Source organism: Sparus aurata, chromosome 2 (assembly GCF_900880675.1).
Source record: "Sparus aurata chromosome 2, fSpaAur1.1, whole genome shotgun sequence".
NCBI lineage: Eukaryota > Metazoa > Chordata > Actinopteri > Spariformes > Sparidae > Sparus > Sparus aurata.
Genome location: NC_044188.1, coordinates 25194632 through 25222581, shown reverse-complemented (window position 1 = coordinate 25222581; position 27950 = coordinate 25194632). Strand labels below are relative to the sequence as shown.

The window sequence follows — 27950 nt, the reverse complement described above, 5'->3', positions numbered from 1 at the left end:
ACCGAGCTGCTATCCTTACAAAGTAAAGGAGCGACAAGTTTCCTCCTCTGCCGACTTTCATCAAACCTTGCACAGCAAGAGCAGCTTGTTCAACCTTGGAGCCCCAACTTTCTCCTGCAACCGCCAGCACCTTCTCCTCAAAGACTGGTAACGTTGAACTGGGCTTAGATAGCAAACCATAGCACGGCTAAGCACAGGACTTTAAACTCTGGTTGATGTAATGTGTTCAATTGATGTGTTTGTTCAATGTTTTGGTGTTATGGTGACCTCGAGTCAAGTTATTGGTAGTTTGCTTTCCTAGACGGCTAATTCGACATTAGTTTAATTATGCTTCACACAGACTCAGGGTCTCTGCATGCAACTAACCATCTTCTATAACCTGGCACCACGTCACACACACATACATACTCACAGACACACACATTCCTTGAGGCTAGAGCATATCACACCCACATGTGATATCATTGACCGCCATTGTTCCTTTGTTCTGCCAGGCACTCGCGCGCGCACACACACACACACACACACACACACACACACACTGGTATAGTACATGTTAGTTAGATTGTGTGTTTCCATTTTGTGTTAAATAAAAGATCTTGAACCTTCTTGCTGTCTATTTAATATTGTACATGAGTGAATGTTGCCAACCTCTACACTGTCAAGAACTCCAAAATCCTTCAACCATTACTAGCTGTTATGGTGAATTTGGTTGTAGTTATTAAGTTAATTATTAACCAGAGTTATAAACAGTTCAGTACGTTTTTATGAGACTGATTTAGTAAAATTGCTATCTTTTTCCCTTCTTCAAGGGTGGTGCCCCGAGGTGATCTAATGCAAATTGGATCATATTATTTATCATAATTAATAATTATCCCAAATAATCATTAATTATTATTGATAGCCAAATTTAACCTAAATCCCCCTTTTATTGTTGTTAAACACACCTTAACCGGGCCTTGTGTAAGGTGAGGCCCAACATAACTAAGTTTTGTGACTTACATTAACGAAAGTTACTCTCTGTACTGCAGTATAGGGGAGCTTTAAGGAGTGATGCTAGAATAGTACCTGCGGTGTTATACCTAAAAGCGTAGGGCCACTGACCTGGCTGCTGTATTTGACGCATCGGGACTGAGAACAGGCTTGCATAGAACAAGGGTGCATTTTTTCTCATTGATTCAACTTTTAAATTGTAGGAGGAAAAATCCCAAAGTCTCAATTTTAAAGTCTGTCTGTCGAACAGAACAAACTTATCTGCAGGAATAATCGAAGTACGTCACACTTTTTCAAGCACTCCCAAAAGATCTCCGCTGGAGTCAGGACTTGATCAATGCCTTCATCTCTTGCTAGATGTCTTAAGATGTTTAATGTCTGCTATTACCACACGTGCAGGGCTTCCTCCGGGGAAACAGACTCATAAATCAAATAACATCTCTCTGCCTCCCACTGCTTCACCCTCTGCACTGCATACAGTATAGGGACCACAATTCCTCAGGGGCACTTTGGCTTACACATATTACACATTCACCATGTACTGTACATGCATGGGAACATCAATGAATGCCCACCGGCACACACACATGCTTGAAAATTCATGCATGCATGATGACATTTAGCCACCGGCTCACACACAGTTCAGAACACTCACATTTCACATATCATCCACATGCACATGCTCTTCTCCTTCTCTTAACAATACTGACGTACCAAAAAAATGATAGAAGTGTTCTCGTTTTCACTTCTACGTATGGGTATCTGTTGCTCACCCTGAGTTTCCTCCTCCAGTGTTTTGAGTTGGATTGATGAACATATTAAGAAACACTGCTCCTATCCACCCACACACATATGCAGAAACCTAACTTCATGCCCCCGCTCACCATCCCCTGCAATCAGACGCACACAACATCGTGTCACAAACCGCCAGAGATTGTAGCACCATAATCAGACGCTGCAGCACCGTTGCAGCATTACTCGAAAGACAATAAGCGTGCCACCGGGCTTCAACTGGCAGGTTCACAAACACGCACACACAAATAAAAATAAATATATATACAAACACACACACACACACACACATACACACACACACACACACAGAGCAATATTTTCCTCAAGTTTAGGAAAATACAGAAAGACAAGAACCATGTAAAAAGAGGCACACTTCACTTGACTATGTTTGCATGGAGATCACACAGTGACACACATAACCTGCAACTCACACAGGCTGCTTACTCCAGCTGAGGAGTTCTCACACCAATCAGCAAACACACACACACACACACACACACTCTTCAGTCATTTTTCTTTCAGTTAGCTGTTGTCAGCATTCAACAGCAGCAATATCTCTGCTTCGCTCCTGCTCCACAGGGAACAAGTGTGAATGCCTTACCTCGACTCCCCTGCAGATCCTTTACAAGCTGGGGTGAACATCTCGCAGCCAGTGGATGGTGCAGCATTAGCAGTGGACCAGCTGCCAGAGCAGGAGTGTATGTGTGAGAGAGAGGGAGGCAAGAGAGAGAGGTAGAGAGAGAGAGAGACAGAGAGAAGGAAGGGGGAGAGGGAGTGCATACAGGGGGAGGGTACAGTGATAAAGCGCAGTGTAGGGCAGAATTATGAGATGAGAGACGGCGAGAAAACGTGTCTGTGTGTGTGTAAGCATTGGGAGATGGCGTTGCCATGGAGAGGGCTACGCCTAAACTCCTTCAAAGCATTTTAAGACTGAGCGAGTAAAAGAGGGAAAAAGTCAGGCTGTAAAAAAAAGAGCAGGATATTCAGCGACAGAAAAGGCAGAAAAGGCAGAATAAAGGATCAAAGGAGATAGAAGGGGAAATTAATAAGGGAAGAGGAGGCGGAATGGGTGAGGGCACTGAAAAGCTAAAAGACCATGACCCCCGGGGGGCAAGATGAGCACTTGACTCATCATTAGTACTGACAGCAGAACCATACTGGCCCTGACATAGGTCAGATACAGATACATAGTCCAAGACCTACGTAACACACGATACAAAGCAGATGCTGCACATCTGAATAATTTTCATATAATCGAAGGGACAATCGAGAGGCCTACACACAAACAAAATGTTCCCCCTTGTCTTTCCTATCCAATTGAATCACTTTGAAAGAAATTCACTTAATTGTCCCAAGGATTAAATGTTCGTTTTGCCGATGAATATCTTCCTACATGAATAAGGCAGAAAATGTAATGGGTGAGGAAGGGTATTAAAGTTTAATTCAGCTTATGTTTAGTCACAGTCACTCTGTCAGCCTCTCTCTGAAGTTATTAGCAACACGCGACCAAAAGAAACCCAATATTGTCTCAAGTAAACTTTGGATTTCTATGGGTTTTAACAATGTTGGAAACACTTAGGGAAATGTAAATACACAACTCAACCAAATTAATAAAAACAATGATCTCGTTGTTTTTAGTCACATTTTATACATTTGGTCGCTGATGGCCCCTCTTGCTGTTATAAGCCATTACTAATCATCAGAGGAATCACTGTTTTATAAACACTTAAAAGTAGGGCTGAGATGACGCGTCGACACATCAACGTAGTTGACGACATAGACGACATAAATTCGTCGACATGAATAATTTGCGTCGACGCGTCGTCCCAAACAGGAAGTGGTAGTAGCTGCGGAGGCTGAGAATAGCCCCTCTCACACAGAGATGCTGCATTAACGCTGCAGCAGCGGTTCATTAATTCTCTGCCGTTGGTCATTCACACAGTGCGAAGCACCGCTGGAATAAAGACGAACCGCCATGTAATTCACACAGAAAGCTGCGCTGCCGCTCCTAAAGAGACGTGACAGGGTGTTTCCCAGGTGTCCCCCTTGTCAATCTACCTAATCTTTTAATTTATCTTAACAGGTCCCTGCGTGACTCTATCACGTGTGGGGACGGAGGCTGTTTTCTGAGGGAATGTTCACTGAAGTCTCGGTCAGAAGGGCTGACCATCGTGGTGATTTCTATCAACACAACCACTTGAGTGAGTTAAAGGTTTTTGCCGGTGATTTTTCGTGGGAGAAATGTGATGAAGAGTTGGTAGGACAGGCAGGAGGACAGACGATGCTCCGCCTACAACTGCGGTATTTTTTTCCATATATAAGTGAAGCCTGGTTTATGCTTCTGCGTCGCGGCGGCGGCGTAGCTACGTCGTCGACCCTACGCCGTCATTGAGCATTCGAAGTTCTGCGTCGAGGGAACGCGTTGTTCTGCAATTCACCGCCAAGCCGCTAGGGGGGTGTGGCTGTGTCTTTGTTTGGTTTCGGGGGGTTCATATCGGATTCCTTGGTTTTCTTCCGGTCAGACAGTAAACAATGGCAACTGAGATGGAGCGGGTGTTTTTGGAGATGGAGCTCGTGGATATTGAACAACAAATGCTGTTATACTGTTGACCGGAAAAAAAACTGCCGGAAATGACGTTCTGAGCGGACCAATCACAGTCCTTGCCGTTCGCGTCTCGACGCGTCGCTGGACGTGTAGTCAGGATTTTTTGGAGGCGCACGTCAGGCTACGGCGTAGGGTCCGTGTAGGGGTCTGCGTCGACAACGTAGCTACGCCGTTGCCGCGACGCAGAAGCATAAATCAGACATTACCAACGACAGGTACAGTTACTACGTTACTTTTGTTTGGTCATGTAACGTTAAATTAATCATTAGATTAGTCGACTAATCGAAAAAATAATCGCTAGTTTAATCGTTTGAAAAATAATCGTTTTGGACAGCTCTACTTAAAAGTTCCTCATAGTCACTTTAACATAGACATGTCACATATTATATAATTAATACAATCAAATATGTGATTTAAATGTGGCCTAGTCAAACTACAACTAATCATATGAATTCCATGATTATAAAGCTGAGATTGCAGCCACTAAGAACTTCTGAGCTAGGCTGTTACCTTTAGTTTGTTTTTTTTAATATATATTGAGAGAATTTAGATACTGCCTCATTTAATTTTGTGGAATAGGTAACAGAATATGTCACTTTTCCAATTACAGTTAACCACTAAGGTATATAAGAAAATGTAGTTCTAGATTGAGCTAATGCTAACGCTGGCTGTTAGCTAGCTTTCACTTAGCGCTCTTGCCTTAGTGGTCTAGTTAACTGTTTCTCTGTGACAACAATGTTACATTCATGCGATGGAGTAGAGAACAGGAACATCTGTAAGCTCCATAAATGTAAGAATTGTGCATTAAATGTCTAAAAACAACTCGACTCTTGTAACATATTTTGTTGAGTTGTACACTTACATTATCCCAAATGTTTCTGACAGTGGTTGCCTTTCACGATATCTAGAATGGGGACTCTGAAAACGAACCTACACTTAATATGAATAAAACTTTACTCCATTACCCCATCTGTGAACATGTGTGTCTGTATGTATGTGAGTCATTACTGACAGATTTAAAACAGAATGTATAACAGTGCGTTCATCACCACACTTTGTGAGAGTTTGACCATGGGATCATGTGTGTTTCTTTGTGTTGCACACCCCAAACAGCCACATTACTTTACTGTTGTATGCTAGCGAGCAACAGCATGCACCGATGATGTGTCTGTGTGTTTAAATTCAGATCAACTCTAACAAGATATAACACTTACTCCAGTTCCTTCGCTTTTCTTTTCCTCCTCTCACCTCTGTTATGTTACAATCATGTTGTAAAGTACGTTTACCCTCCAGCTACAGCTGGCAGCCAACGTACGAGAACATAAACACCTCAGTAGATCGCTCCTGCAATCAGGTTGATAAACAGGAGTTAAAATAATCCACTTTTTGATCCCAAAAGTTAGAAAGTAATCTCTGAGCTATCGCAGTCAGTAAGTGGCTGCAGATCCGTGACTCGGGGCGTGTATTCTTCCAGAAGGTCTAGCTCTGCAGAAATGACATATCGTCCATTTTAAATAGCCAAATTAACGACATGTGGTTTTTCTATTTTACATATTTATTTGGTTAATTGACAAGTGAAACCAGACACAAATTGTGTGTAGCTCCTTTTAGACTAGCTGAATTGGCAGGATTAGTGTCAATATTGTAGTGCCAGCTCTGGTGACTGTTTGCAGCCGGTTTGTTGATACTTATGGGAGATAGAAGACTGGGAGATATTGTCGCTGTAAGAAATTCTCAATATCTCAGACTCAGACCTTCATGTCCAGAGAGGACCAAACCTGAGCTTGCAGGCCAGATAGAAACGCGAAACCCGAGAGTTTTGGGGTATTTGGTTTCGGTTTGTAGATACTGCAAACTTAACGTGCTGTTTCTCATAGAGGCTATACATATCTATTACATAATAATCTTTATAAACAGACAAAAAGGCTAGATTCTGGTCGAAACTCTGCAGGACCAAATACGTAGTTTGTGTGTTTAGGCTTTGGCAGTATGACGACTGTTAGAATGAATGAACGAATGAAACCCTGCTCTCACCTCCGGTGAGTGTCAAAGGTTTTACAGTAAAGGTCATTCATTTTGATATTTGACACACATTTTCAACTCACAGAGAAACAGGCATTGACATGCACACACACACACATACACACACACATACACACACTCTCACAATAACCAACAAACACCATGGGATCATAGCTGTCGGTTATTCAATAAAGTAGATCCCCCATTGAAGTACAAAGGCTATCAGATCAATCATGCCCACACCTGAGCGCACACATATGCAGCACTTGATTGATGTGCGGCTCGGAGGCCATAGAGTTCCACTGATGGCCTCAGAAGAAAAAAAAAAGAAGCATCAGCCACTCTAAACTATTTGTTATTGATCTGGTTTCCTGCCTGTGGCTCTGACAACACATATGGACACACAACGGATCTACGGAGACAGGCAGAGGGAGGGAAGGCAAGAAGGCAGGTTTAATTAGATTTTTCTCCCCTAATGGATAGACCCAAGCAGACACAACTGAGCCCACAGGTGCATGCTCATGCAAAGCCACTGTCTCTGTGTCTCAGCCACACACACACATACACACACACGCACACACGTGGGCACACCCACAGATCAGAGCGCCCTTCTTTGATTTGTTGTGTTTGTTTTGAGGATGTGTCCTCTTTTCCTCTAATCTCCAGGCAGTTTAGTGCTCAGGGATCCTTTGTCAGTTCTAATTGGTCCTGCTCATTGGGGTTGCCTTGGAAACCAGTATAGAAAGTGTTGGTTGGAGGTCTGCCAAGGGTTCGGATAAGATTGGCTGTAATGGCCTACTGTAACCGACACTGTACCAGTGATGCAAATAGAGAGCGCTGACACTAAGACTACAGAAGTGTTGTGCTGTTTATAGCCTTCTGTTTCATTTCAGAGTCAGAAAGATGCCACCCTCAGTACATTTCGAATACAGTTCTAGAGAATTGAAGGCCTGACCTGCATTGCTTCAAATGTTTTGAACAGCGCAAAAGAACCCTGACTTTCTGGTCGAGATGAGGAACTGTATGATCTAAATTGGAGGAGCCCGAGTTGGCGCTGGCTTGTGACAGCAGGTATCACTGTTGCATGTTGTCTGCCATAGTAACAATTCCCCCACAGGCCTAAATCTGTCTCTGTGAGCTTCACTAACAAGCTACTTGTCTGAGGCTCTGTCGTGGTGTAAGCTGATGGCTCATGGTTTATGCTTGACGTAAGTAATTCAGTTCAACCTTGTCTGTAAACCAACCAGCTCCGGACCCTTTTCAATAGGCAGTTTCCTTTACTTGGTGACACACAATTTTTCATTCTTATATATTCTTTTACATCTGCATATGGACCGTGACTTGATTGGGTTAGCGGGGTACTAAAGTGACTGTGTGACTCGCAGAGCCCAAAATATCCCAACTTGTAGTCCCTCCTCTGGGGTTAACCTGCAAAGTGACTGGATCCCACATTTCCCATAATGCATCTTTTTTCAAGACCCTCTGTCCACATCCTCCAAAGCCACACCTGCAGTTTTTAATGAACGCTTTATTTGACATATTTGTAGTCTCCAAGCCAAAGCAGAGATGACTCATGTGACATACCTATGACATAATGTGTTGTGTGCTCTTTAGAAAAGGAAAATGTATATGTTATTTTTATTTTTTTTTAACATAATCCTATATTAATGAAATGTATCGTAACATTTTCATTTATATTTTTAGCTTCAGCTGTGCACTACATATTCTCAGCCTAGGGCTTTCCTTTGCAGGCTTAGAGCTTCCTGTAGCCTGAGGCTATGCACAGTGTAAAAGGCATTTCAGTTTACCATTATGTTTATTATGTCTACACCATAGGCAGAAATCCTTCAGGGGGGTTTGGATCCTGCTCTCTCTTCAGAATGACTTCGTTTTATTGTGCCCCCCAACAGTGAAGTTATATCCGCGTCTGACTGCACTGTTTGTATATTTTAATGTTTTCTTTAAAAGATTGAAAAATGAGACACATCTCCCTGCAGAGACACAGCTGACAGTGCACTGTTTGTCACATACTAATACTCCTCATGAGTGTAGCATATAATAGTAGTATAATATTTTGGCTTTTTAATAACAGTTTGAGAGATCCTGAGATCCTTTGAGGGAGGATTTGACAGTATCCTGACACAAAGACTGGCCTGTCGTCACAGCGTTGGTGCCTACTTCAGACTCTGCGGTTCTGACCTTGTGTTGGCGAGAACAGACCCCAGCAGACCGTCTCCTCCAAGCTGCACAGGCCGCGATGCCGCAGAGGGATGACTGTCTGCTCCTCTGATGACGAGCTCTTGATGGAGGAAAAACAAACCATAGCAATGATTGTAAGTTTAAACAGAGATTATACTGTAGTCCTACAAGAGTTGTAGAATAGAATAAGTGTGTGAAGAGATGTGAATGTTTATAGTCACTGTCTGCAGGATCAGCGTTTCATTTTTTGTGTGTCTAAGAAATTGGGCAACTGATTAAATGTAGACCTATAAATCATTTCAAAATGTGCTTTTGATGCTTGGTCAACACTCCCTTTTTTGTTCAGATATTGATTTTGAATTAGTCCCATTAGCTTTTTGGTGCTTCAGGTCAGTGTTAGTGAGTTGCATGTGGACATATACACACTGCAGTAGAGTGTTTTTTGTATGACTTTCTCCGGGCTCAGCATTTAGAACAATTTACTTTGACTCAATCTTTTGTGTTAACATATAATTATTAAGCAAACGTTGCTTGCGCACTGTAATGGCTATAGAATTATGACCCGAGATGTTGTGATTGGTTTCCAAAAAAGCCTCGGTTTGACCGTGCAAATCTATCAGGAAAACAAAGGCTGAGTGTCGATCCAATTACCTGGCACCATTTGAATCTCCTTTCATGTGTCCATTGTGGAGACAATGATTGAATAAACTCACCTTTTCTCCTGTGCTGCTGGAAAACTGTACTCTGAGGCAACCAGAAAAACAATCTAACCAATCTAATCTCAACTATTCAAATTTGAATTAATACATCTATAACATTATTTTCAAGCCTATGCGTAAATAAATAACATAAAAATGTTGCTATTTTTTCATACTCTGATGTTTTAAGATGATCAACAACGGAAGGGAGCCCATACACACTCACTGTGTTTTTGTATTCCATTGATTTTTTTAAACAAGATTTCCCCCAGAGTTGTATCCTCTGTGTTGTTATTTCTTTCACTGAGATAAAAATTCTGTGATTCTTCCGATGCCTGAACTGCGCTGATCCTTCAAGGTCGGTAAAATCTCACAGTTTCTCTGGCAGAGCCCTGCGTGTAAATTATGTATCACATAGGGAAACATTATTTTGTATCTTGTCACTGAAAGAAAGAGGTTAGGGGTATGACTGAATGCCTCTATGGGTTGTGAATCTTGAGGAGTCTTCGAGATCAGTTCCATTTTTTGTCTATAATATATAATCCAATTAAAGGTACTGCGGTATTTGTCCTCCATCACTTACATTAAAAGTGCATTGGTAAAGGGTCTTTTTTTTCAGGGTGTTGACTTTTATTTTGCTTTGTTATCAGTAGGGGATGCTGTCTTTTTTTCTTTATTGACACATTCTATGCTCTCGTCATTATTAAGGGAGTGACTCTGGACATATGAGTAGCTAAGTTATGCAGCAAAGTGTGCAATATCAGCAGTGTAAGTGTTATTTATCTATTTATTTTTTCCCCACTTTATTTATTGGTTTTCACAATTGAAAATGCCACAGCATATATACAGGAGAGCAAGAACAAACCTTGTTGGCTTGTGGCTTTCAGTAATAGTAAAAGACAGTATATATAGCTGGCCTATAGGACAAAACCTCATGTTTGTTTAAGCAGATATGTAATGAAAGGTTGCCATATCCTGCGGAAATTATCATTAGGACGTTGTGAAGCCAGTCTAATCTTTTCTAGATTCAGGAGTTGTAGTGTATCTCTAACCCGATGTTTGTAGGAGGGCGGGGCAGCCTGCAATTAAGTAATTCCAATTAAGTAAGATTATTCTTCTCGCCAAGAGGGTGACAAAAGCAATGCAATCAGATTGTGCTCTAGGACGTTGATCACCCTCACATTGAATACCAAATATGGCCGTGAGAGGGTTCGGGTTTATTGGTCTTTTAAATATCTTCGATAGGGCATCGAATATAGAAGACCATACCCCGAGAGTCTCGGACAAGACCAGAATGTATGAGCTAATGTTGCATTTCTGGCTTTAGACAAGTGCAATCTGTGTGCAACTTTGAATTGAAGTAGGCCATGTCTGGCACAAACTGATGAGTTTATTCTTGAAAATAGTCTGACCATTCAGTATCTGTGATTTGTAAATTCAAATCAGCCTGCCATGCTTCTCTCAATGCATCAAGAGATGTCAACTTTAGGGATGAAAGTTTTATTTATTTATATATATATATATATATATATATATATATATATATATATATATAAATAATCGTGTTTGGTTACGAATCCAATCCCGGACCTGTAGAAATCTTAAAAAATGTGATTTTGGCAAGTCAAATTTAGCTCTGAGCTGGTCAAATGAGGCATATGTATCTGCTATGTACAGATCTTTAAATGAGACAATACCTTTCTCGCGCCAGACTAAGAAAGAGTCATGTTCAAGTGAGGTGGGATTTGCACGATTGGTGCATTGGGAAAGGGTCTTTAATGGTCAGTATGCACCTGACTGCTGTTTTAAGAGACCTGAGAAAGTGTGAACCTGTCCTTTAATGCCTGGTCATAGTTGCACACGTAGATTGCAGGAACACTGTGCAGCGGGACAATGGTCGTATGGGCATAAATATAAGCACACAGAGAGAAAAAGTGAAGTTGGACAGAAATAAAAACTGGGTTCCTCTTTGTAGGAAGATGATGACCCCTCGTTTGACAGAGCAGAGTAGCTTCAGTGTCCCTGCAACCAGAGCGCTACAAAACGTATTCCAAGTGGTACATGTTGAAACTTTGGCTGAAACATGGAACTGTTTGACTTTGCGTTATATTAACCACCGAGGCTGCTCACGATGCTGCACTGATGTGAGCTGTAGAGCAGCGACCTTATAGAGAGTGTCATCCCTCAGCACATGATATATCTTTCAAAGATCAGGGGAAGAAACACAGCAATTGACATGAAACAAAACAAGCCTTTGTTTATCAAGCTCAAAAGACACATTTGCTGGAGGAGTGGTAAAGCATCTCGTTTCCCAACAACCAGTGACGGCTACAGATGGCACGTCGGATCACAACATTTAAAAAGAGTAAATACAAATAGTCAAGGAATGAAAAAACAAACAAAATCATTCACAGGGTTATGGTTTGTTGTAGAGAGGCACAAGTCAAGCTGCACATTCATCTGTAAGCTCCGTGGTTCCAGCACACTGCAGGTCTATAAAGGAACCTTTTAATTTATCACTCCGAAGAACAACAGGGATGTCTTTTGGAGTTGCAGTCATACACACTGAGCACTGGGTGGCAGTAAAAGACAGGGGAAAGGAAGTGACATGATATGAAGGAAGGACAAGGATTCTAACAAGGGTTGTCCAAAAAAGTTACATACAGGCAACTGCATGAGGAGTTAACACAGAAAACACCTCAGACTTTAAAATCATAAGCAGTGATGGGATGTGACTTTTACAATTTTAAGATCAGTAAAGTATTTTCATAATCTGCTCGTTTATACTTCCACTCCATTTCGGAGGCAAATATTGTTAGTAATGCATCAAAGCCAAATAAGCACATCTTGAAATTAATTTATTTTATTGGCAGTCAGATTTAAAATTTCACTTTGAATTTAGATCAAATTGTCCAGTGCGCTAATTTTTATTTGTGCACCCGATTCATAGGCTCACAAATAACGGTGAAGACTCATAGTAGTGTCATGTGGCTGTCACAGGTTGAATGACAAAAATTGCTATAAATGATAACAGACACTGTAGAAATTGTTACGGTTAGGCAAAAGAGGTGGGGACCCAAATGCAGACAACACAAGGCAGGCAGAATTAAGAAACTAAAAGTGAGCTTTATTAAACCAAAACTGACGTAGAAAAGGAAAACCTGAAAACTCAAGGAACAAAAAACTAAAACATACCACAGGGAACCATAGGGATACACTCGGGGAGACACCAGAGAACACAGAACAAGTGACAAAGACTATATGCACACACACACACACACACACACACACTAATGAGGGGATGAGGTACAGGTGGAGTGAGGAGGGAAAACTACAGGTGAGGGAAAGGAATGGAAAAACACTGGAAGGAGGGAAAATCACGGAGAGGGAGGAACTGAAAAGCAAGACGCAAAACATGGGGGCACAATGAAAAAAAAAAAAAAAAAAACAGGAAATGAGACAATACAAAAACCGGGATGATGACAGAAATACTATGATGGTTATCTAAATGAATGTTAGGTATGTTCAGGCCACTGTGAACTCACACACTCAACTCTACTTTATGAATCGTTACAGGAATATTATAGTGATACTGTGAAATACAGGGCTCCACATAGTACTTGACACACCTCCTGGCATCTCCGGGTACAAACAATAACACTTGTAAAATGACAGCCAACTGTCCTTACAGAGCCAACTCGTTTTGAAATGATGTGCCTGTCAGTTTGTGATAACATCATGTATCGTAGTGCCTCTGTCATGCTCACACTACATTTAGTTCACACTCTGTATAACAAGATGCCTAGGGAGCTTTCACACATGAGGCTCTTCTTCATTCATATATTCATATATTCTTCCAGGTTTGAATTTCCCAGGTCAACTACTTAATGTACAATCTGAGGCTTAAGGCAAAATTACTTTTTGACACGTCTAACCCTGGATGGATGTATTACCGTGCAAATTCAAATTCAAATTCTCGAATGTATTACCGTGCCCTTGGTTCTACCATGCAAGCAGCTGCATAATATAATGTAAATAGCGCAAAAGTGCAATTCAAAAGAAGTAAACGCTGGAGGATGAAGTTAATCTTCTTCTGTGTATCAATCCTGAAGGAGAAGCCAGTTAAATGAACACCTCAGAGGCCAAGGGCGTCTTTCTGCACGTTGCAACCCAACAGAGCATTTCCAGCTTCCACACACTCTGTCACACATGGTGCTGAAATTAAAAAAAATGCAAAACAAGTCATCAGCAGAGGAGACTGAATGTGGGCAAACAACAGATTATATGTAGCTCACACTGTTAAAAACTAGAGATCAGCATCTTATCATTATGGTTGTTACCATTCTGAGCACGGAGCCATGAAGCAGCCTTCATAGCCAGAAGCTCCCACTCTTCCTGAGCATCCATCTTGAAGCCATGAAGCCAGATCAGAGCCAGAATGGTGGCCCACACTTCCTGGTTCACCTAACACACCAAATCAAGGTAATAAACGAGGAACAGTCACGACGAGAGAAAGAAATCAAAGGGAAGTGAGAAAATGCTGCTGGATGGTTTTGATCAGTCTGACTTCCCAACAACATAACAACAATAAAATAAGACACTTCTATACTTTTGACTGATGAAGCAAATACAATACCATATCCTATGTTCTGTAATATAAACCATGTCATTAAATGTATTTAAAAATAAGTCCAGTTCTCAATTTGTGTTATCATGGTTGACTCACCGATGCAGGCTTTGTGTTCTCCACCTCCTCGCTGGTCTTTCCCAGTGCAGCAGCCAGAGCTGGATCCAACTCCCAGCAGCCAGACGCCTTCTGGAGGGAGACCACCTGCAGCAAAGGGTCTCTGGGAGGCTGTTTGGGTGAGCAGCTTTCTGAAGAGAAAATCAAAGCAAGTGTAAAGGTAAAATAACCTTTGCAGATTAATTATACTGCGAGGGTATGCCTTTGCAACAATCTTCGTTCTTTTTTTTTTATACTTTCATACTGTTGTTAAAGTTGCTACCTTCTATGTTAATTATTGAAAAGTAAAACACTAAACTTTCAAGTTTGTTTTCTTACATAAAGTTGGTCTAAGTGCTAATAAAAGAAAAACATATAGTTTGTCGAACAAAATAACAACAGATTAACAAATTAATTAGGTAACCATTTTATTTAAGTATTGACTTTTATAAATATTCAGAAAAAGAACAGCTGGGAGCCAAACAAACATGTATCGTCATGCGAGCACGACATGTTCATAGTAACAATGTTTACGTTGGATGCTACAAAATGTTAGCATGTACATCATATGTTAGCATGCTTACATTTTCTAGTCATAAACACAGCCCAGGCTGATGTAATTGCTTTTGCAGTTGTTTGGTCATAAACCAAACTATGGGACCACTAACAAAAACTTTGGTCATTTTTAAAAAATGTCAACCAGTGCCTTTTCAGGTCAAAGTTATCACAATTCATTTTGAGGGAGACACGAAAGTGTGCATCAAGTTTCATGGCAATCCATCCCATAGGTGTCAAAAAGTGTTTCCTACAAAATCTCATTGGCACTTACCCATCGAGTCAGATGAAAGACCACTTGCAAAGACGTTACTTCTCATCCCTTGAGGACAAAATATAAGTAGAACATAACATAAAAGGCAACAGCAGCAAATAGATGGACATAGATGAATTAGTGATGTCATTAAATCTTTAGGAATATCATAATCGCATAATAAATCCAGATATCCACAAAGAATAACTTCACACCGTAAGCGGGTTATCACTGGAGTAACAGATTTTGTCATCAATGTTGATCCTGATCTACTGAACCAAATGTTGTATAGACTTTTCGAATTTTTTGCAAAGGAATGATGATAATAACAACAATAACGAAAGCCATCAATGTGGACTATTTTTCATCGCAATCCATCCTATAGTTGTCAAAAGGCATTTCTTCTATAATCTCATTGTTACTTACCCATCATTAAAGGTAAAGGTGCACCTGCAAGACTGTTATTGCTCATCCCTTAAAGACAAAAATACATGGAGCTTTAATTGGTATACATGAAAATTAAATAGAAACATTAATTAATTATTCAATCAAATCTTTAGCCATATCTTAATTGCATAATAAATCCACATACGCACAAAGCATAACTTCTCGCCATTAGTGTGTTATCACTGGAGTTTGGCACTGAAGTAACAGATATTCAATCCGTATATAAGACTCAAGTGTCATCAATGTTGATCCTGATCTACTGAATGGAATGTTGTATAGACTTTTCTAACCTTTTGCTAAGGAATGATGATAATAACAATGACAAAAACAATAACATCAACAATAATAATAAGAAAGAATTAAGTCAAAGTGACAACATTCAGAAGTGAAATGTGTTAAGAAATCAGATGTAGCCCCAAAAGTATGGGGGGGCAGTATAACTTCTAACTCTAATCTTTACTGTAGCAATGTTCTGCTGTAGCAACTTGAAGCCCTTGGCAAGTAGCTCAGTAAGCCTTGGAGAAATAAGTGGCCCTTTCAGCTGATGGGAGTCTGCATTGACTGCAACCTCGGATGATGGTTGGAGTCTCGGCAGGCAGCAGGGCTCAGCAGCCGTCCAGTAGACACCAGACTGGGAATGAACACAGCCTCTCAGACCGACGGGGACAAAGTAAGGAGATGATTAACAACAGCTGCTCTGACCAGGACTATGACTCCGGGGAGGAGAAAACGCGTCAGGTGGCAACAGGAGGGAGTTGAAGCTGCAGAGGAGACTGTGTGTGTGTGTGTGTGTGTGTGTGTGTGTGTGTGTGTGTGTGTGTGTGTGTTTGTGTTTGCCCCTGTACTATGCCAAGGCGGAAGAATTTTCAAACAGCTGCACATGACCCACCTTTCGACGTGAAGGGTCTTCGCCCACCACCCATACTACAAGTCCTTGCTACGCCAGAAAAGAGACTATCTGGACTGGCACCAAATTGGACGGCTGCATATTTGAAAAGAAATAAGAATGGAGTGTCTTTTAAGAATGCCACTTTAAATTCAAACTTAAGTTAAAAAATAACTATGATCTTTAAAAAGCAACTATGGGGCGCCGTTTAGCTCAGTGGGTAGAGCGGGCGGCCCATGTACAGAGGCTTTGTCTTCAGCTGTTCTGTCAATACAGGCCAAAAAATATACCAAAAAAAAAAAAAAGCAACTATAAAAATCGTTGTTCCCGTAGTTCCCGTAGCAATGAAATGAAGTGCCATGCAGTTAAACAAGCAACTACATAAACCACACGCTAATGAATCTAAAAGGTGTTCTTACATGAGAAATGCATTGTTCGATTTGAATTAACAGATCTGTGGGGAAAGTTTTCTTTGACTTGTAACTTACCTTGCATATTCTGCATACTGAATCCACCATGTGGACTACAATAGTCCTGATACCCTTCAGGGAGAAAAGAATTAAACAGAAATTAAGCCATGGTCCTTTAAATGGTAAATGTCTGCATTTTTATAGCACTTCTTCCAGTCTAACGACAGCTCAAAGCGCTTTACAATACATGCTACATTCACCCATTCATACACTGATGACGGAGGCTGCCATGCAAGGCGCCAACTGCTCATCAGGAGCAATTTGGGGTTCAGTATCTTGCTCAAGGACACTTCGACACGCAGCTAGGGGGAGCTGGGATTCAAACCAGTGAACTTCCGATCACTAGACGACCCGCTCTACCCACTGAGCAACAGCCGCCACATGGTAATGAATCTAAAAGGTGTTCTTACATGAGAAATGCATTGTTCGATTTGAATTAACAGATCTGTGGGGAAAGGTTTCTTTGACTTGTAACTTACCTTGCATATTCTGCATACTGAATCCACCATGTGGACTACAATAGTCCTGATACCCTTCAGGGAGAAAAGAATTAAACAGAAATTAAGCCATGGTCCTTTAAATGGTAAATGTCTGCATTTTTATTGCACTTCTTCCAGTCTAACGACAGCTCAAAGCGCTTTAATTTTAATTAACAGATCTGTGGGGAAAGGTTTCTTTGACTTGTAACTTACCTAGCGTCTTCCTAAATCCACCCTGTTGACTACCATAGTGTAGCAACCCTTCAGGGAGTAAATAATTAAACAGAAATTAAGCCATGGTCCTTTGACGCTGTTATTCACACAAGGTTTTCAGATCATGTCTTGTAAATAAATTACGATGTGATCGAACTTCCTGCAAAGACCGAGGAGCCTTAGGATACCAAACTGATTGGACTTTGTTAAGGTTTGTTTTTCTTGCTCTGCTGCGTGTCTGTTAGGGTTTATGTTCATTGAGAGAAACAAAAAACAGACTCATATTACAAACATTTCAAATTCTTGCAAATTCAGAGGATTTGTTTCACGAATGGAGACAAACTGCTCTGTAAATGCAAAGCCCACAAGAGGCACTTGAATGCAGCTTTGTACAACTGTTCAAAACATGCTGCAAAGTGAACTTATTTATAAAACTGTGAGAAAAGTGAATGCACTACTTTTCACCTCTATGAAAATTGTGGGTGACACAATAGTTTCATTTTCCTTTGAAAAAAGATAAATAACACTCACTGGGTGTTGGAACATTTCTGCGCACCAGAGGTCCTTGAATTGCCTCGCCGTCCCCTTTGTTGACAGCAATGAAAGCAGTGAAGGCGCTGCTCACTCCTGATTGGACGCTGAGCTCCACCACCTTCTTCTTCATGCCTCCATCTTGCTCCCCTCTGCTCTCTCTCTCCTCCATATCCAGGGAGCGAATCAGAGTCCGAGCAGCCAACCTGTGGACTGTTAATCTGCAGACAGGACAGAAGAAGAAACTTGTACATGGACAAGTCCAACCTGTATGTCTATCCGATGATATTACACATCTAAAAACTGGAGCTAATGATTATTCAGCAATCAGCATGACGTGATTTTAATTCTATTCAAATTTCTTATCAGACCGGACTGGACACACAACACAAATGTCCTGTACAAGAAGGGCCAAAGTCGTGCTGAGGAGACTGAGGTCCTTTGGTGTGTGCAGGTCACTGTTAAAAACCTTCTATGACTCAGTGGTAGCTTCAGCTTTTTTCTACGCTGTGGTCTGCTGGGGCTGTGGAAGCTCAGAGAGGGACAGGAAGAGACTCAAAAAGCTGGCTCAGTCTTGGACTGTCCTCTGGACTCCATTGAGGAGGTGGGTGAGAGGAGGATGTTGGCCAAGCTGACAGCTATCATGGACAACCCCTCTCACCCCCTACATGAGACTGTAGGGGGACTTAAGCAGCTCCTTCAGCAACAGACTACTTCACCCACGGTGTAAAAAGGAACGCTACCACAGGTCGTTCATTCCAACTGCTGTCAGACTGTTCAACACCAATAAGTCTTAATGTGGCACCATAAGCACCTACTGTACTTACCTTACATTACTTACACTTCTTCCTCCGCCATCTTGTGCAATTACCCTGTGCAACAATATATATATATATTTTTTTACATATACATATTCATATTCATACACTGAGTCTGTTTATTTTTAAACACTGTATTTAAACACTATTTATTAATGCATCCAACCTCAACAAAGCAATACTCTGACACTTTATTTAAATGTATATAATGCACATTTTTGCCTCTCCCGTATATATAATGCACGTAACGTATTGTCCTTTCTATATTTTACCCTTTCTCTCTTATTCAAATCTTTTTTAGCATTCTAAGTCCTGTACTTTTTGTATGTCTGTATGTCTGTCTACCTGCTATTGTGACAAGTGAATTTCCCCGGTGTGGGATAAATAAAAGTCTAAAAAAATCTAAAGTCTTAAGTAACAGTGTGCAGTGTTAGTGATGCCCAGCGACCTCTCAATGCAACGTGTTCAGCGCTCATCACTTCATCACCACAGATACGACCATGAGATGATGAAAAACGAAAAAAAATTGAATAATAAAGTCTTGTTGTTTATAATATCTATATATGTGTGTTTCCTATTGCAACTACTTTAATATCTATCCTTAATTTTTCAACTTAAGAGAAACTGTTACTGTAGAACATACTCATGTTGTATGATGTACACCACACGTGTGCTGGCTGAGCAAAACCTGTTTTACCCAGTGTCCTGTGCAGGTGTGAGACTGAAGTGGAGCTGGTTCTGAGAGGGATGACCTGCCAGGCTGTACTTCACCGTCACACAGCCCTCTGCTGCCTCTGAACTCTGACAGAAATCATTACAGTGTTAGTAAACATATTACTGCGATCACATACCTGATGGGAAAATGTATTTTATGCAGTTAAATGCTGGAAAAAAATCAAACCAGGGAGTTGGTGCTGCTCCTACCTGTCCACTGAGCTGAGCATAAACCAGTGACCTTTGACCCTGGAAAAGTGCTGTGATTGGTGGAGAGAGGACAGTGACAGAGACTCCCTTTGGCAAATCCCACGTGACTGATATGTCCACCACAGCTGGCTGCAGAGCAAATCTCAGCATCTGCATCACCTGATGAGTGAAAACAGTTTACATGAAGTGGGAAGATGCACGCACAGTGTTACTGACTAAAACCAAGATTTCTGTCCGAACTCAGATTCAGACAGCTGTTGCATTGTCTCACTTTATAGCTTTATTGTTTTCAATATCCTTCTTACTTTGGGTTGCATCCTGTCAGCCCCTGTGATGAACTGAGCGTGACCTCCTCCTTCCTTGGCCAACCCATTGATAAGAGCAGAGCTGGCCCCTTCCCCAATCCCAAAAGAGAAACACCTACAATACAGTGGATTAGTCTGATGATGACGAGACACATTCTGGGAACTGTGTGTGCGTTTGTTGTTTTGTGTTCTTGTGGTTTCACCTGTGGGAGCCTGAATTCTTCTTCACCAGACTGATAATTTCTTTGGTGTTCCACACCTCTCCATCAGTGAAGACAAACACCTTGAGGAGAGTTTACATATCACAACTAGTTACATGACATCACACACAGAAACATGCAGTGTGCGTGTGTGTATGTGTGTGTGTGTGTGTGTGTGTTTGTGTGTGTATTACTTGTCTTGGTTGATTAGGAATGCAGGGCTGGCTGTAAATATGTTGGAGGGGTTTGAGGATCTCTGTTCCCCCCAGATCAGCACCCATCCTTTCAACTGTCTTCAGAGCTTCTTCCATGGTCGTCTGACTGTACTCCACACTCTTACTGCCATCACACAAATGCATGAACTCATCATCAACACCACATCCAGAGATGGGGGCCCAAATCTATTTTTAGATGCACTGCGATTCTCTCTCCCTCTCCCTGTTATGATGTAATGAGTTTTGTTTGTAGTTAGCACCTACATTACGTCTGACAAATTGATACAGACCTTTTTTGAATTTACTCAGAAACTGAGGGGGCGCCAAATTGCACATAAAACTAATTTTTCAATATCATCACCTGTAAAATGTTTGTAGGACCAGGCTGTATGTTCCTTGGAACTGAACCAACTGGATGGTGATATGTTACTGACGTGAACAGGTGTCTTATGTATGTTCTAAGCTCGTTCACCTCTGAAGTTTTGGTGAGCACTTCATCTATTAATTTCAATCATGGTGCTGTCCAAATAATCCAAATATCAATCCTGTGTTTTAAAACTGGCAAGTTGCCACACAGAAGAAATACAAAAGACAAAAGTGTTGTTGCATCAAGATGCACGGACAAGTTTTTTACAATCACTTCAGAGACGCGAAGAGTCTCCCAACTATAACACGCACACAAGACAGAAAACAGGAACATATTTGCTGGACTGAGTGACATGAGGGCGTGACTTACGGGAAGATGTGTTCATATCCTGACCCAAAACTGTAGATGTTGAAATAGCAGCCCATTGGTAAGCTCTTCAACAGGAGCAGCAGAGTATCCTGAAGGGAAGAGAGGAAAGATACTGAAGGCCACTGAGTGAGAGGGACACTATGAATGATCTCATGACAGAAACAACACATAATGAATACCCTGGCACTGCCAATGCGAGTCTGGTCTCTCTTGCTGTTGTTCATGTGATCATCCATACTTCCAGATCGATCCAATAAGAACACAAACTCTCCACAGGAGGCCAGTGAAGACATGACATCCTGGGGGAACTCAGGGTACAGGCTCAGCATCACTATTGGATCACCCATCAGAGAGCCTGAGACACAGAGGAGAGACAGGAACATGACCACACATCTGGCTTTTACCAGTCATTACAACAAACTCATCAGTTGGAGGATAATGACCTTTTTATTTGTAAAGCAACAACTGGACTCATTCACTAACTCACCAGGCTTGGCAGAGGCCTGTCCTGCCTCCACCACAGCAGTGGGCTGGTGGGCATCTTTGTAATAAATCAGCACCTCAACGTCTCTGTCAAACTTGTGTCCTGCAGCCAACTTGACCTGCAGTTCACACAACACTCATCAATATAAAGAAAGTGATGCATGTTGTTGTCAGTGCTGAGGAACAATCACACACAGCAGACACATTAGCACTCCACCTACCGTGGCCTGGGTTTGCTCTGTGTTGAGGTACTGGAGAGGGTCCAGGGAACAGTTGGACTCTACTTTAGAGACTGGACGAGGAGAGGACACTCGGGCAGAGAAAGACAGACTGTAGGGCACCAGAGAGGCTGGAACAGAGGTCACCTGAACACTGGCACCTTCACTGCCTGTTCATGACATGAGACAAGTGAGGAATACTGGAATCGAATAGATATCATGCAGTACATAAGACAACATTGAATAAAGTATTTAATTTAATTTGTAATGCTGCATAATTGTTCCTACTTATCAGCGATACAATCAAACAAAAGGAGCATGCATCGCACGTGATTCAATCACAAGTGTACAGCTCTAAGGACAGATGTGAATGCACCCAAGATTATAGGGGATGCATTGAGATCCAATCACTCAGACCACATTTGGAGGTGGTCTGGCGCACATGTGGTCTCATTCTTTAAGGAATGTCTACACAAATGTATTATGGGCCACACAGAAGGACCCCCTATCAAACTGACGTCTAACATTTGCCTTCTCGCAGTTTCTGCATTAAATGCAAAAGATTTTGTTGTTTCTTTCCTTGAAGAAAGTGTTGGTTTGCTGCGGCAGCACTGTCCTGGCCAGTTGGCCACACATCTCTAGATGGGAGACACTTAAACCAAAAGTTTGGGAGTGTAAATTTTGCAAATGTTATATATGAAGTTATTTTATTTATTTGTTCAAAAAAAGCAAACAAAAAACAACAAACAAATGTGTCTGTTTGTATCAGGGTTCGTACACATTTTTCAAGGTCAAATTCAAGCACTTTTCAAGCACTTTTAAGGGTCATTTTTAAGATTTTCCAGCACCTTACTGCTGGGGTAAAATACGTATCTAAAGGAATATATATACTTGTGATTTTTTTCTTCACTTTTTATCACAATTATGTACATTGTATTATGCTGTAAACATCTAAAATTATATTCTATAATAGCAAAAACTTCAGAAATTAATTATCCAGTCTGATCCCAATTTTGTAAAAGACACAGAGTTTTTTTCAGACCTTGAAAACACAACATTGAAATTCAAGCACTTTCAAGGATTTCAAGCACCCGTACGAACCCTGTTGTATGTTTATGTGTTTATTTGAATTTAGCGGTGAGGAAGAGAGATTTGATCACAAGACGCATGTTGAGAGCTGTCCACTTGGATCGCCAAAGACACATTTTAATGCAAAGTAGAAACCGGCTCTAAGAATGTCTGATGAAGTGTCTGGTGGTTTCCTACCCTGAGGTTGGTAGCGAGGGTTGAGCACAGCTGGCAGACAAAACCTCAGCCCGTCATCAGCCTGCACAGCCAGCTCAGTGACGTACTCCAGCCTGATGGAGGCGCTCTCTCCTGGAGGCAGACTGCCCACACTCAGAGAGAAGATATCTGGACTCTGATCACTCTCCTCCAATAGGAAGGCCTGCTGACCGGAGCTCAAAGCATCATCGTACTCCTCACGAGCCTGGAGTACAGACGACACATGTGGGTCACTTTCACTGTGTTTACTGTGTTTTTCAGCTCCACTGTAGTGAGAAAGTCGTTACTGTGCAGCTCACCTGCTGTTTCTCCTTCACCTCAGCTACAATCTGCGTCTGTCCGATCGTAGCACTGAAGTGACAGACGGCAGCATCTCCAGGCAGAGGGAAGACAAACACAGCCTCTAGTGGTTTGTCCTCCTTGTTCTCATAGTTCAGGGTGGAGACCACTGTAGCCACATGGTCCCTCACCTGCAGCTCCACCTCCACACTCTTCAGAGGAACTGACCCAGAAACAGAAGGAACTCTTTAAAACCTAATTATACTTATCTAAGTCGGAAAGGTCTGAATATTATTTCACTCCTCCTTCTCCGTAAAGCTGTATGTACCAAATTAGAAAAAGCTCTCTGCTGCCTCCCTGTGGCCAAAACACACAGTTGCAAAGAAAAAAGTCTGCACACATACAATATCACACATGCAGCATATTCACAATGACTTCACTTTTTCCTGCGCACACACACAAACAGAAAATGAAAATACAAAAACAACTTAGCATACAGAGTTAATATAACACCTTTAATTTATTTTGTCAGATTTGAAATAAATAAATCAGTTTTTAATGTTTAGCAACTGTTTACCTGGTTCCTTTTTGGCAGTCAGCAGACCACAGCAGGTCATCTTTGTACCTGTGTGACAGAAAACAAACATGGAGATCTAAATGTTCAGACTCTATTTGTAGCTTGATGTCATCTACACAATATTTTAGGTGTGTTTCGATGTTAGAGATAGCCATATAAGAGAAATACAGTCAGTAAATGTGATCGCACATGAAACAGTCTTGGAGGGTGTTTTAGCCTTTACTCATCCTAGATTTACACTTTATTCATTTGCTCCTGAGATGTAATGCATTATTAAACCATAAAAAAAGCCGTATGAGGACAACAATCTCATCATGATTTCTTCAACTTGAAACTGTACGAAAAAAGTGTTTACTGTGGGTGAGAGAGTAGGCCATCTGCTGACATAGCACCAGACTACAGAGCAGAGGCTCCTGGACTCATCCTCAACACTCCACCACAGGTAAGTGCTTTATTTTGTCTTGTGGAGCAAGAAGGGACCACAGCTAATATTTCACGACAACATTGGTTACTCCATTGGAATTCTCGATAACATAGTTTCAACTACAAATAATGCAAACATTTGCCCTGCACTTGTACAGGGGAGTACAAAACGCTCAGGAGGACCTCACTATTTTTATTACTACTACTACTACTACTTTGTTTTTCTTTTCTTTTTTTTGTTTGTAATAATAATTAAGTGAAACTCGCAGCTCAGCCCCTCTCCCCGTCACTCAAGTCATTTTTACACAGTCCCTAACTGGTTTATGCTTCTGCGTCGCGGCAACGGCGTAGCTACGTCGTCGACCCTACGCCGTCATTGAGCATTCGAAGTTCTGCGTCGAGGGAACGCGTTGTTCTGCAATTCGCCGCCAAGCCGCTAGGGGGGTGTGGCTGTGTCTTTGTTTGGTTTCGGGGGGTTCATATCGGATTCCTTGGTTTTCTTCCGGTCAGACAGTAAACAATGGCAACTGAGATGGAGCGGGTGTTTTTGGAGATGGAGCTCGTGGATATTGAACAACAAATGCTGTTATACTGTTGACCGGAAAAGCAACTGCCGGAAATGACGTTCTAAGCGGACCAATCACAGTCCTTGCCGTTCACGTCTCGACGCGTCGACGTGACGTGTAGTCAGGATTTTTTGGAGGCGCACGTCAGGCTACGGCGTAGGGTCCGCTTAGTATGGCGGGTGGATAGTGCCAATGCAAGGATTACCAGGAGAAGGAGAAGGAGCAACCTCCCCTTCCGTCACCGCCTGACCGTGTGGATTTTTGAATGGGATTGAATGGGACAGCAGATGAGACACCGGCGGCGACTTCGCGGCGAGTGCATTGAAAGAACGTGTATCGACGGCGACGTGACGACGGCGTATGTTAGAATTACTAACAAAATATACGCCTGAAACACACGTCGTCACCAAAGTACGTCGTCTACAAAGTACGTCGTCACACTCAGAATTTTTTAAGATGAAAGATGCAACATGTAAGAATTGGCAGACATTTTATTTGTGTACCATTAATAAGTATATAATATAAAAGAATCAGGTGGAAACATGCAATAGACAAAATAAAGTAGACCTATTTAATAAATGTTATAGGCTACATGAGATGCTGATAAAAAACAATACAAACAATCTTATATTAACTATGTTAATATGTTGGTTGATGGTTTCAAATAACTACTCTTGCCCTCTACGTGTGCTGAGATTAGCCTACTGTAAAGTTTACATAGGCTATGTATAAGCCAAACAGAACCGATTTATGGAGACCAGAACTGATGTGAATTAGAAAGTTGAGCGTGTGTGCGTGTGGTGTGTGTGTGTGTGTGGGTGGGGGGGCATGACGGCGTAGGTGAGGCGGCGTACTTATTAATGACGACTTGCACTGGCGACGTCAGCCAGTTCAGACGTTGATGTCACACGAGAGTCTCCTGCGGTAGGGTTACCCTGGCACTATCCACCCGCCATAAGCGTAGGGGTCTGCGTCGACGACGCAGCTACGCCGTCGCCGCGACGCAGAAGCATGAATCAGACACGGCCGGGCGCGCGTACGCACACAAGCGCGCACCTTACGCAAGCTCTCCATAGTTTCCAGTAATTCAGCATCGCTGACATCAATGACCACAAAAATCTCGAATTAAGAGAGAAACAGCACACATAATCACAGTTTGACTGCGATGCATCACTGTTTTGCTATGTTCGACACCGAACTTGATTAAAACATAGTTCCTAAGATGTGTTTATTTATTTATTTATTTATTTATTTATTTATTTATTTATTTTAAAACCAACTGATATTTCTTCCTTTAACGAAAGTAACAGCCGAGCCATTAACGGTCCTTATGATCCAGCCGTGTCTGCTGCTCAAAGAAAGAGGCGGAAGAGCACGGAAGAAACGCCTACCTTGGAGGAGAGGAATTTATGGAGAGTTTGTGGTCTTTTCCTCCTGCAGAGAGTAAACACGCGAGTGTACACAACACGAGCAGGCGCGGTGGATCAGCTGTACACAGACACGGTCGACACAACTGTATATCAGAAGACTAAGAGGGGCGCTTGATTAAGGCCAGATCACAGGGTGGGTGGAGCCCGTGTACACTTTCGCTTTATTTGCAGCTGCGTCATTGGCCAGCTGCGGCAAACTGTCTTCAATGCACAACAACACTGAGAGGTATTTAAAAAAAAGACTGAGAGATTGTTCAGACCCTAAAGCTGTTTGCAGCTATTCTCTTAATGGTATTTTAGAGTTTGTAACTTCCTGTAATCTCACTGAAAATGTAGGTGCTTTCTTTCTCTCTTTTTTTCATGTCTGTGCCTCTAATGTTTCCTATCGTGCTATATATTAAAGAGAGTGATTTCAGTCACAACACTGAAAGATGTCAGTGAATATGAGGATTGATCGCAATAGAAAAGTGGTGCAACACATTAACTTTAATGTACTTTTTGAGTTCAGTGTCCACTTCAGTGCGTGTTGCCCCATGCATTGTCACAGTTTACAGTATTATAACACACGGCAAGAAAAACAATAAAATTTAGTCGCGGTAGTGTCATTTTTTTTGGTCTTCACACATGATACAATAAATATAAACAGTATAAAAGTGTTGGCAAATATTGATGTTCAATTTTCTTGATTATTCTTTTTTTTCAGACAAGTATAACCCAATGCATGAAGCACTGCAACAGAAATTAGATACAAATACACCAACTCTAAAACAAGCATGACTCAATGAAGTAAAAATAATCTTTAAGAATGCAAGAATTACCTAATAAATAAACATGTTTGCAATTATTTTTCAACGTCATTGTTGAGATCACTAGTCCATTATTTTGTTATGTAGAGATGACAAAGCTGAGTTTCCTGTAATACCGAGTTAATGCAGCTTATTATATCTAGAAAACAGAAGACAACCAGATAAGAAGATAATTTATCACAAGAACAAATGAGTTTTCTCTACCACAGCTTGCAGCTGCTCACCTAAAGCCCATTATAACTGCAGATACATTATGAGTTTATTAGACAGCTTGTTGTGACACTTGATAGCCAATCCTAGAGATCATAGTGACCTCCACAGCATGACACCTATTTGAAATCAAGCACGGTAACAGTGTATGACAGGGATCAAGCAGTTTAAGATACCTTTCCATTGCAAAAGCATGAAAAAAAAGGAAAAACTGCAAACATGGCAGTTCTTGGCTTCCGTACCACACACCCAAACTCCTGTAGTGCTTCAGCACCACAACTTACAGCTTCTGATTTCATGGAGGATAATCGATCTCAATTATTTATGTTCAGATGAATGTAAAGTATATTGTGATTTAATATTGTGCCCTGTTTACATGCTTCACAGTGACAGGTTATAGACCAAACATCAAATCCAGCACTCTACAAAAGATAACCAGTGGCCACACTTTGCACCATTAGTGCTTCATCACTGGTCTTTGGCACTGAAGTAACGGATGTTTTATCAGGATATAAAACTTACTGAAGTTACTGGACAGAAGCAAACTGAGCATCAGAAGCTTTGTGCCTGAGCGATTGAACTAAACCTTGTACAGGCCTTTCTATTT

General features: G+C 41.5%; 2 protein-coding genes across 14 annotated transcripts in view; both read right to left on the bottom strand.

Moving 5' to 3' along the window:
* Nucleotides 1-2652, bottom strand: part of rap1gap2a (RAP1 GTPase activating protein 2a) — a 122939-nt gene extending 120287 nt beyond the window's left edge. For 8 of the 11 annotated variants that reach the window (XM_030440994.1, XM_030441013.1, XM_030441003.1 and 5 more), the window contains exon 1: nt 2390-2651. In XM_030440994.1, the coding sequence (XP_030296854.1) occupies nt 2390-2568 (179 nt within the window). In that variant the 5' untranslated portion in view covers nt 2569-2651. Of the gene's footprint in view, nt 1-2389 lie in introns of all 11 variants that reach the window. The other 3 variants (XM_030441052.1, XM_030441059.1, XM_030441110.1) reach the window with 2 other exon arrangements.
* An 8891-nt stretch (nt 2653-11543) lies between these two features.
* Nucleotides 11544-26471, bottom strand: LOC115566828 (von Willebrand factor A domain-containing protein 5A-like). 3 transcript variants are annotated; one of them, XM_030392844.1, is made up of 24 exons: nt 26289-26471; nt 23909-23956; nt 23352-23554; nt 23035-23257; nt 21772-21938; nt 21555-21669; nt 21247-21422; nt 21068-21156; nt 20311-20455; nt 20120-20199; nt 19917-20031; nt 19612-19770; nt 19385-19488; nt 18697-18741; nt 17870-18090; nt 17339-17386; nt 17126-17179; nt 16665-16718; nt 16180-16272; nt 15270-15317; nt 14865-14912; nt 14039-14187; nt 13653-13776; nt 11544-13527 (listed from the first exon to the last, which is right to left on the bottom strand). In XM_030392844.1, exons 2-24 carry the CDS (start codon nt 23946-23948, stop codon nt 13448-13450), a joined length of 2580 nt encoding a protein of 859 aa, XP_030248704.1. In that variant the 5' UTR covers nt 23949-23956; nt 26289-26471; the 3' UTR covers nt 11544-13447. The 3 variants fall into 3 exon arrangements, with proteins under 3 accessions (XP_030248704.1, XP_030248712.1, XP_030248719.1); XM_030392852.1 differs by lacking the exon at nt 26289-26471 and adding an exon at nt 25752-25842; XM_030392859.1 differs by lacking the exon at nt 18697-18741.
* Between the last annotated feature and the right edge of the window lie 1479 nt (nt 26472-27950).

Coding starts and splice junctions, on each gene's coding strand:
- LOC115566828 (XM_030392844.1), bottom strand. CDS start 23,948: ATGACCTGCTGTGGTCTGCTGACTGCCAAAAAGGAACCAG. Junction 18,091..18,696: donor AGAAGTGTAAGTAATGTAAG/GTAAGTACAGTA, acceptor TCCTGTCTGCAG/ATTAACAGTCCACAGGTTGG. Junction 16,273..16,664: donor CAGTATGCAGAATATGCAAG/GTAAGTTACAAG, acceptor TCAAATATGCAG/CCGTCCAATTTGGTGCCAGT.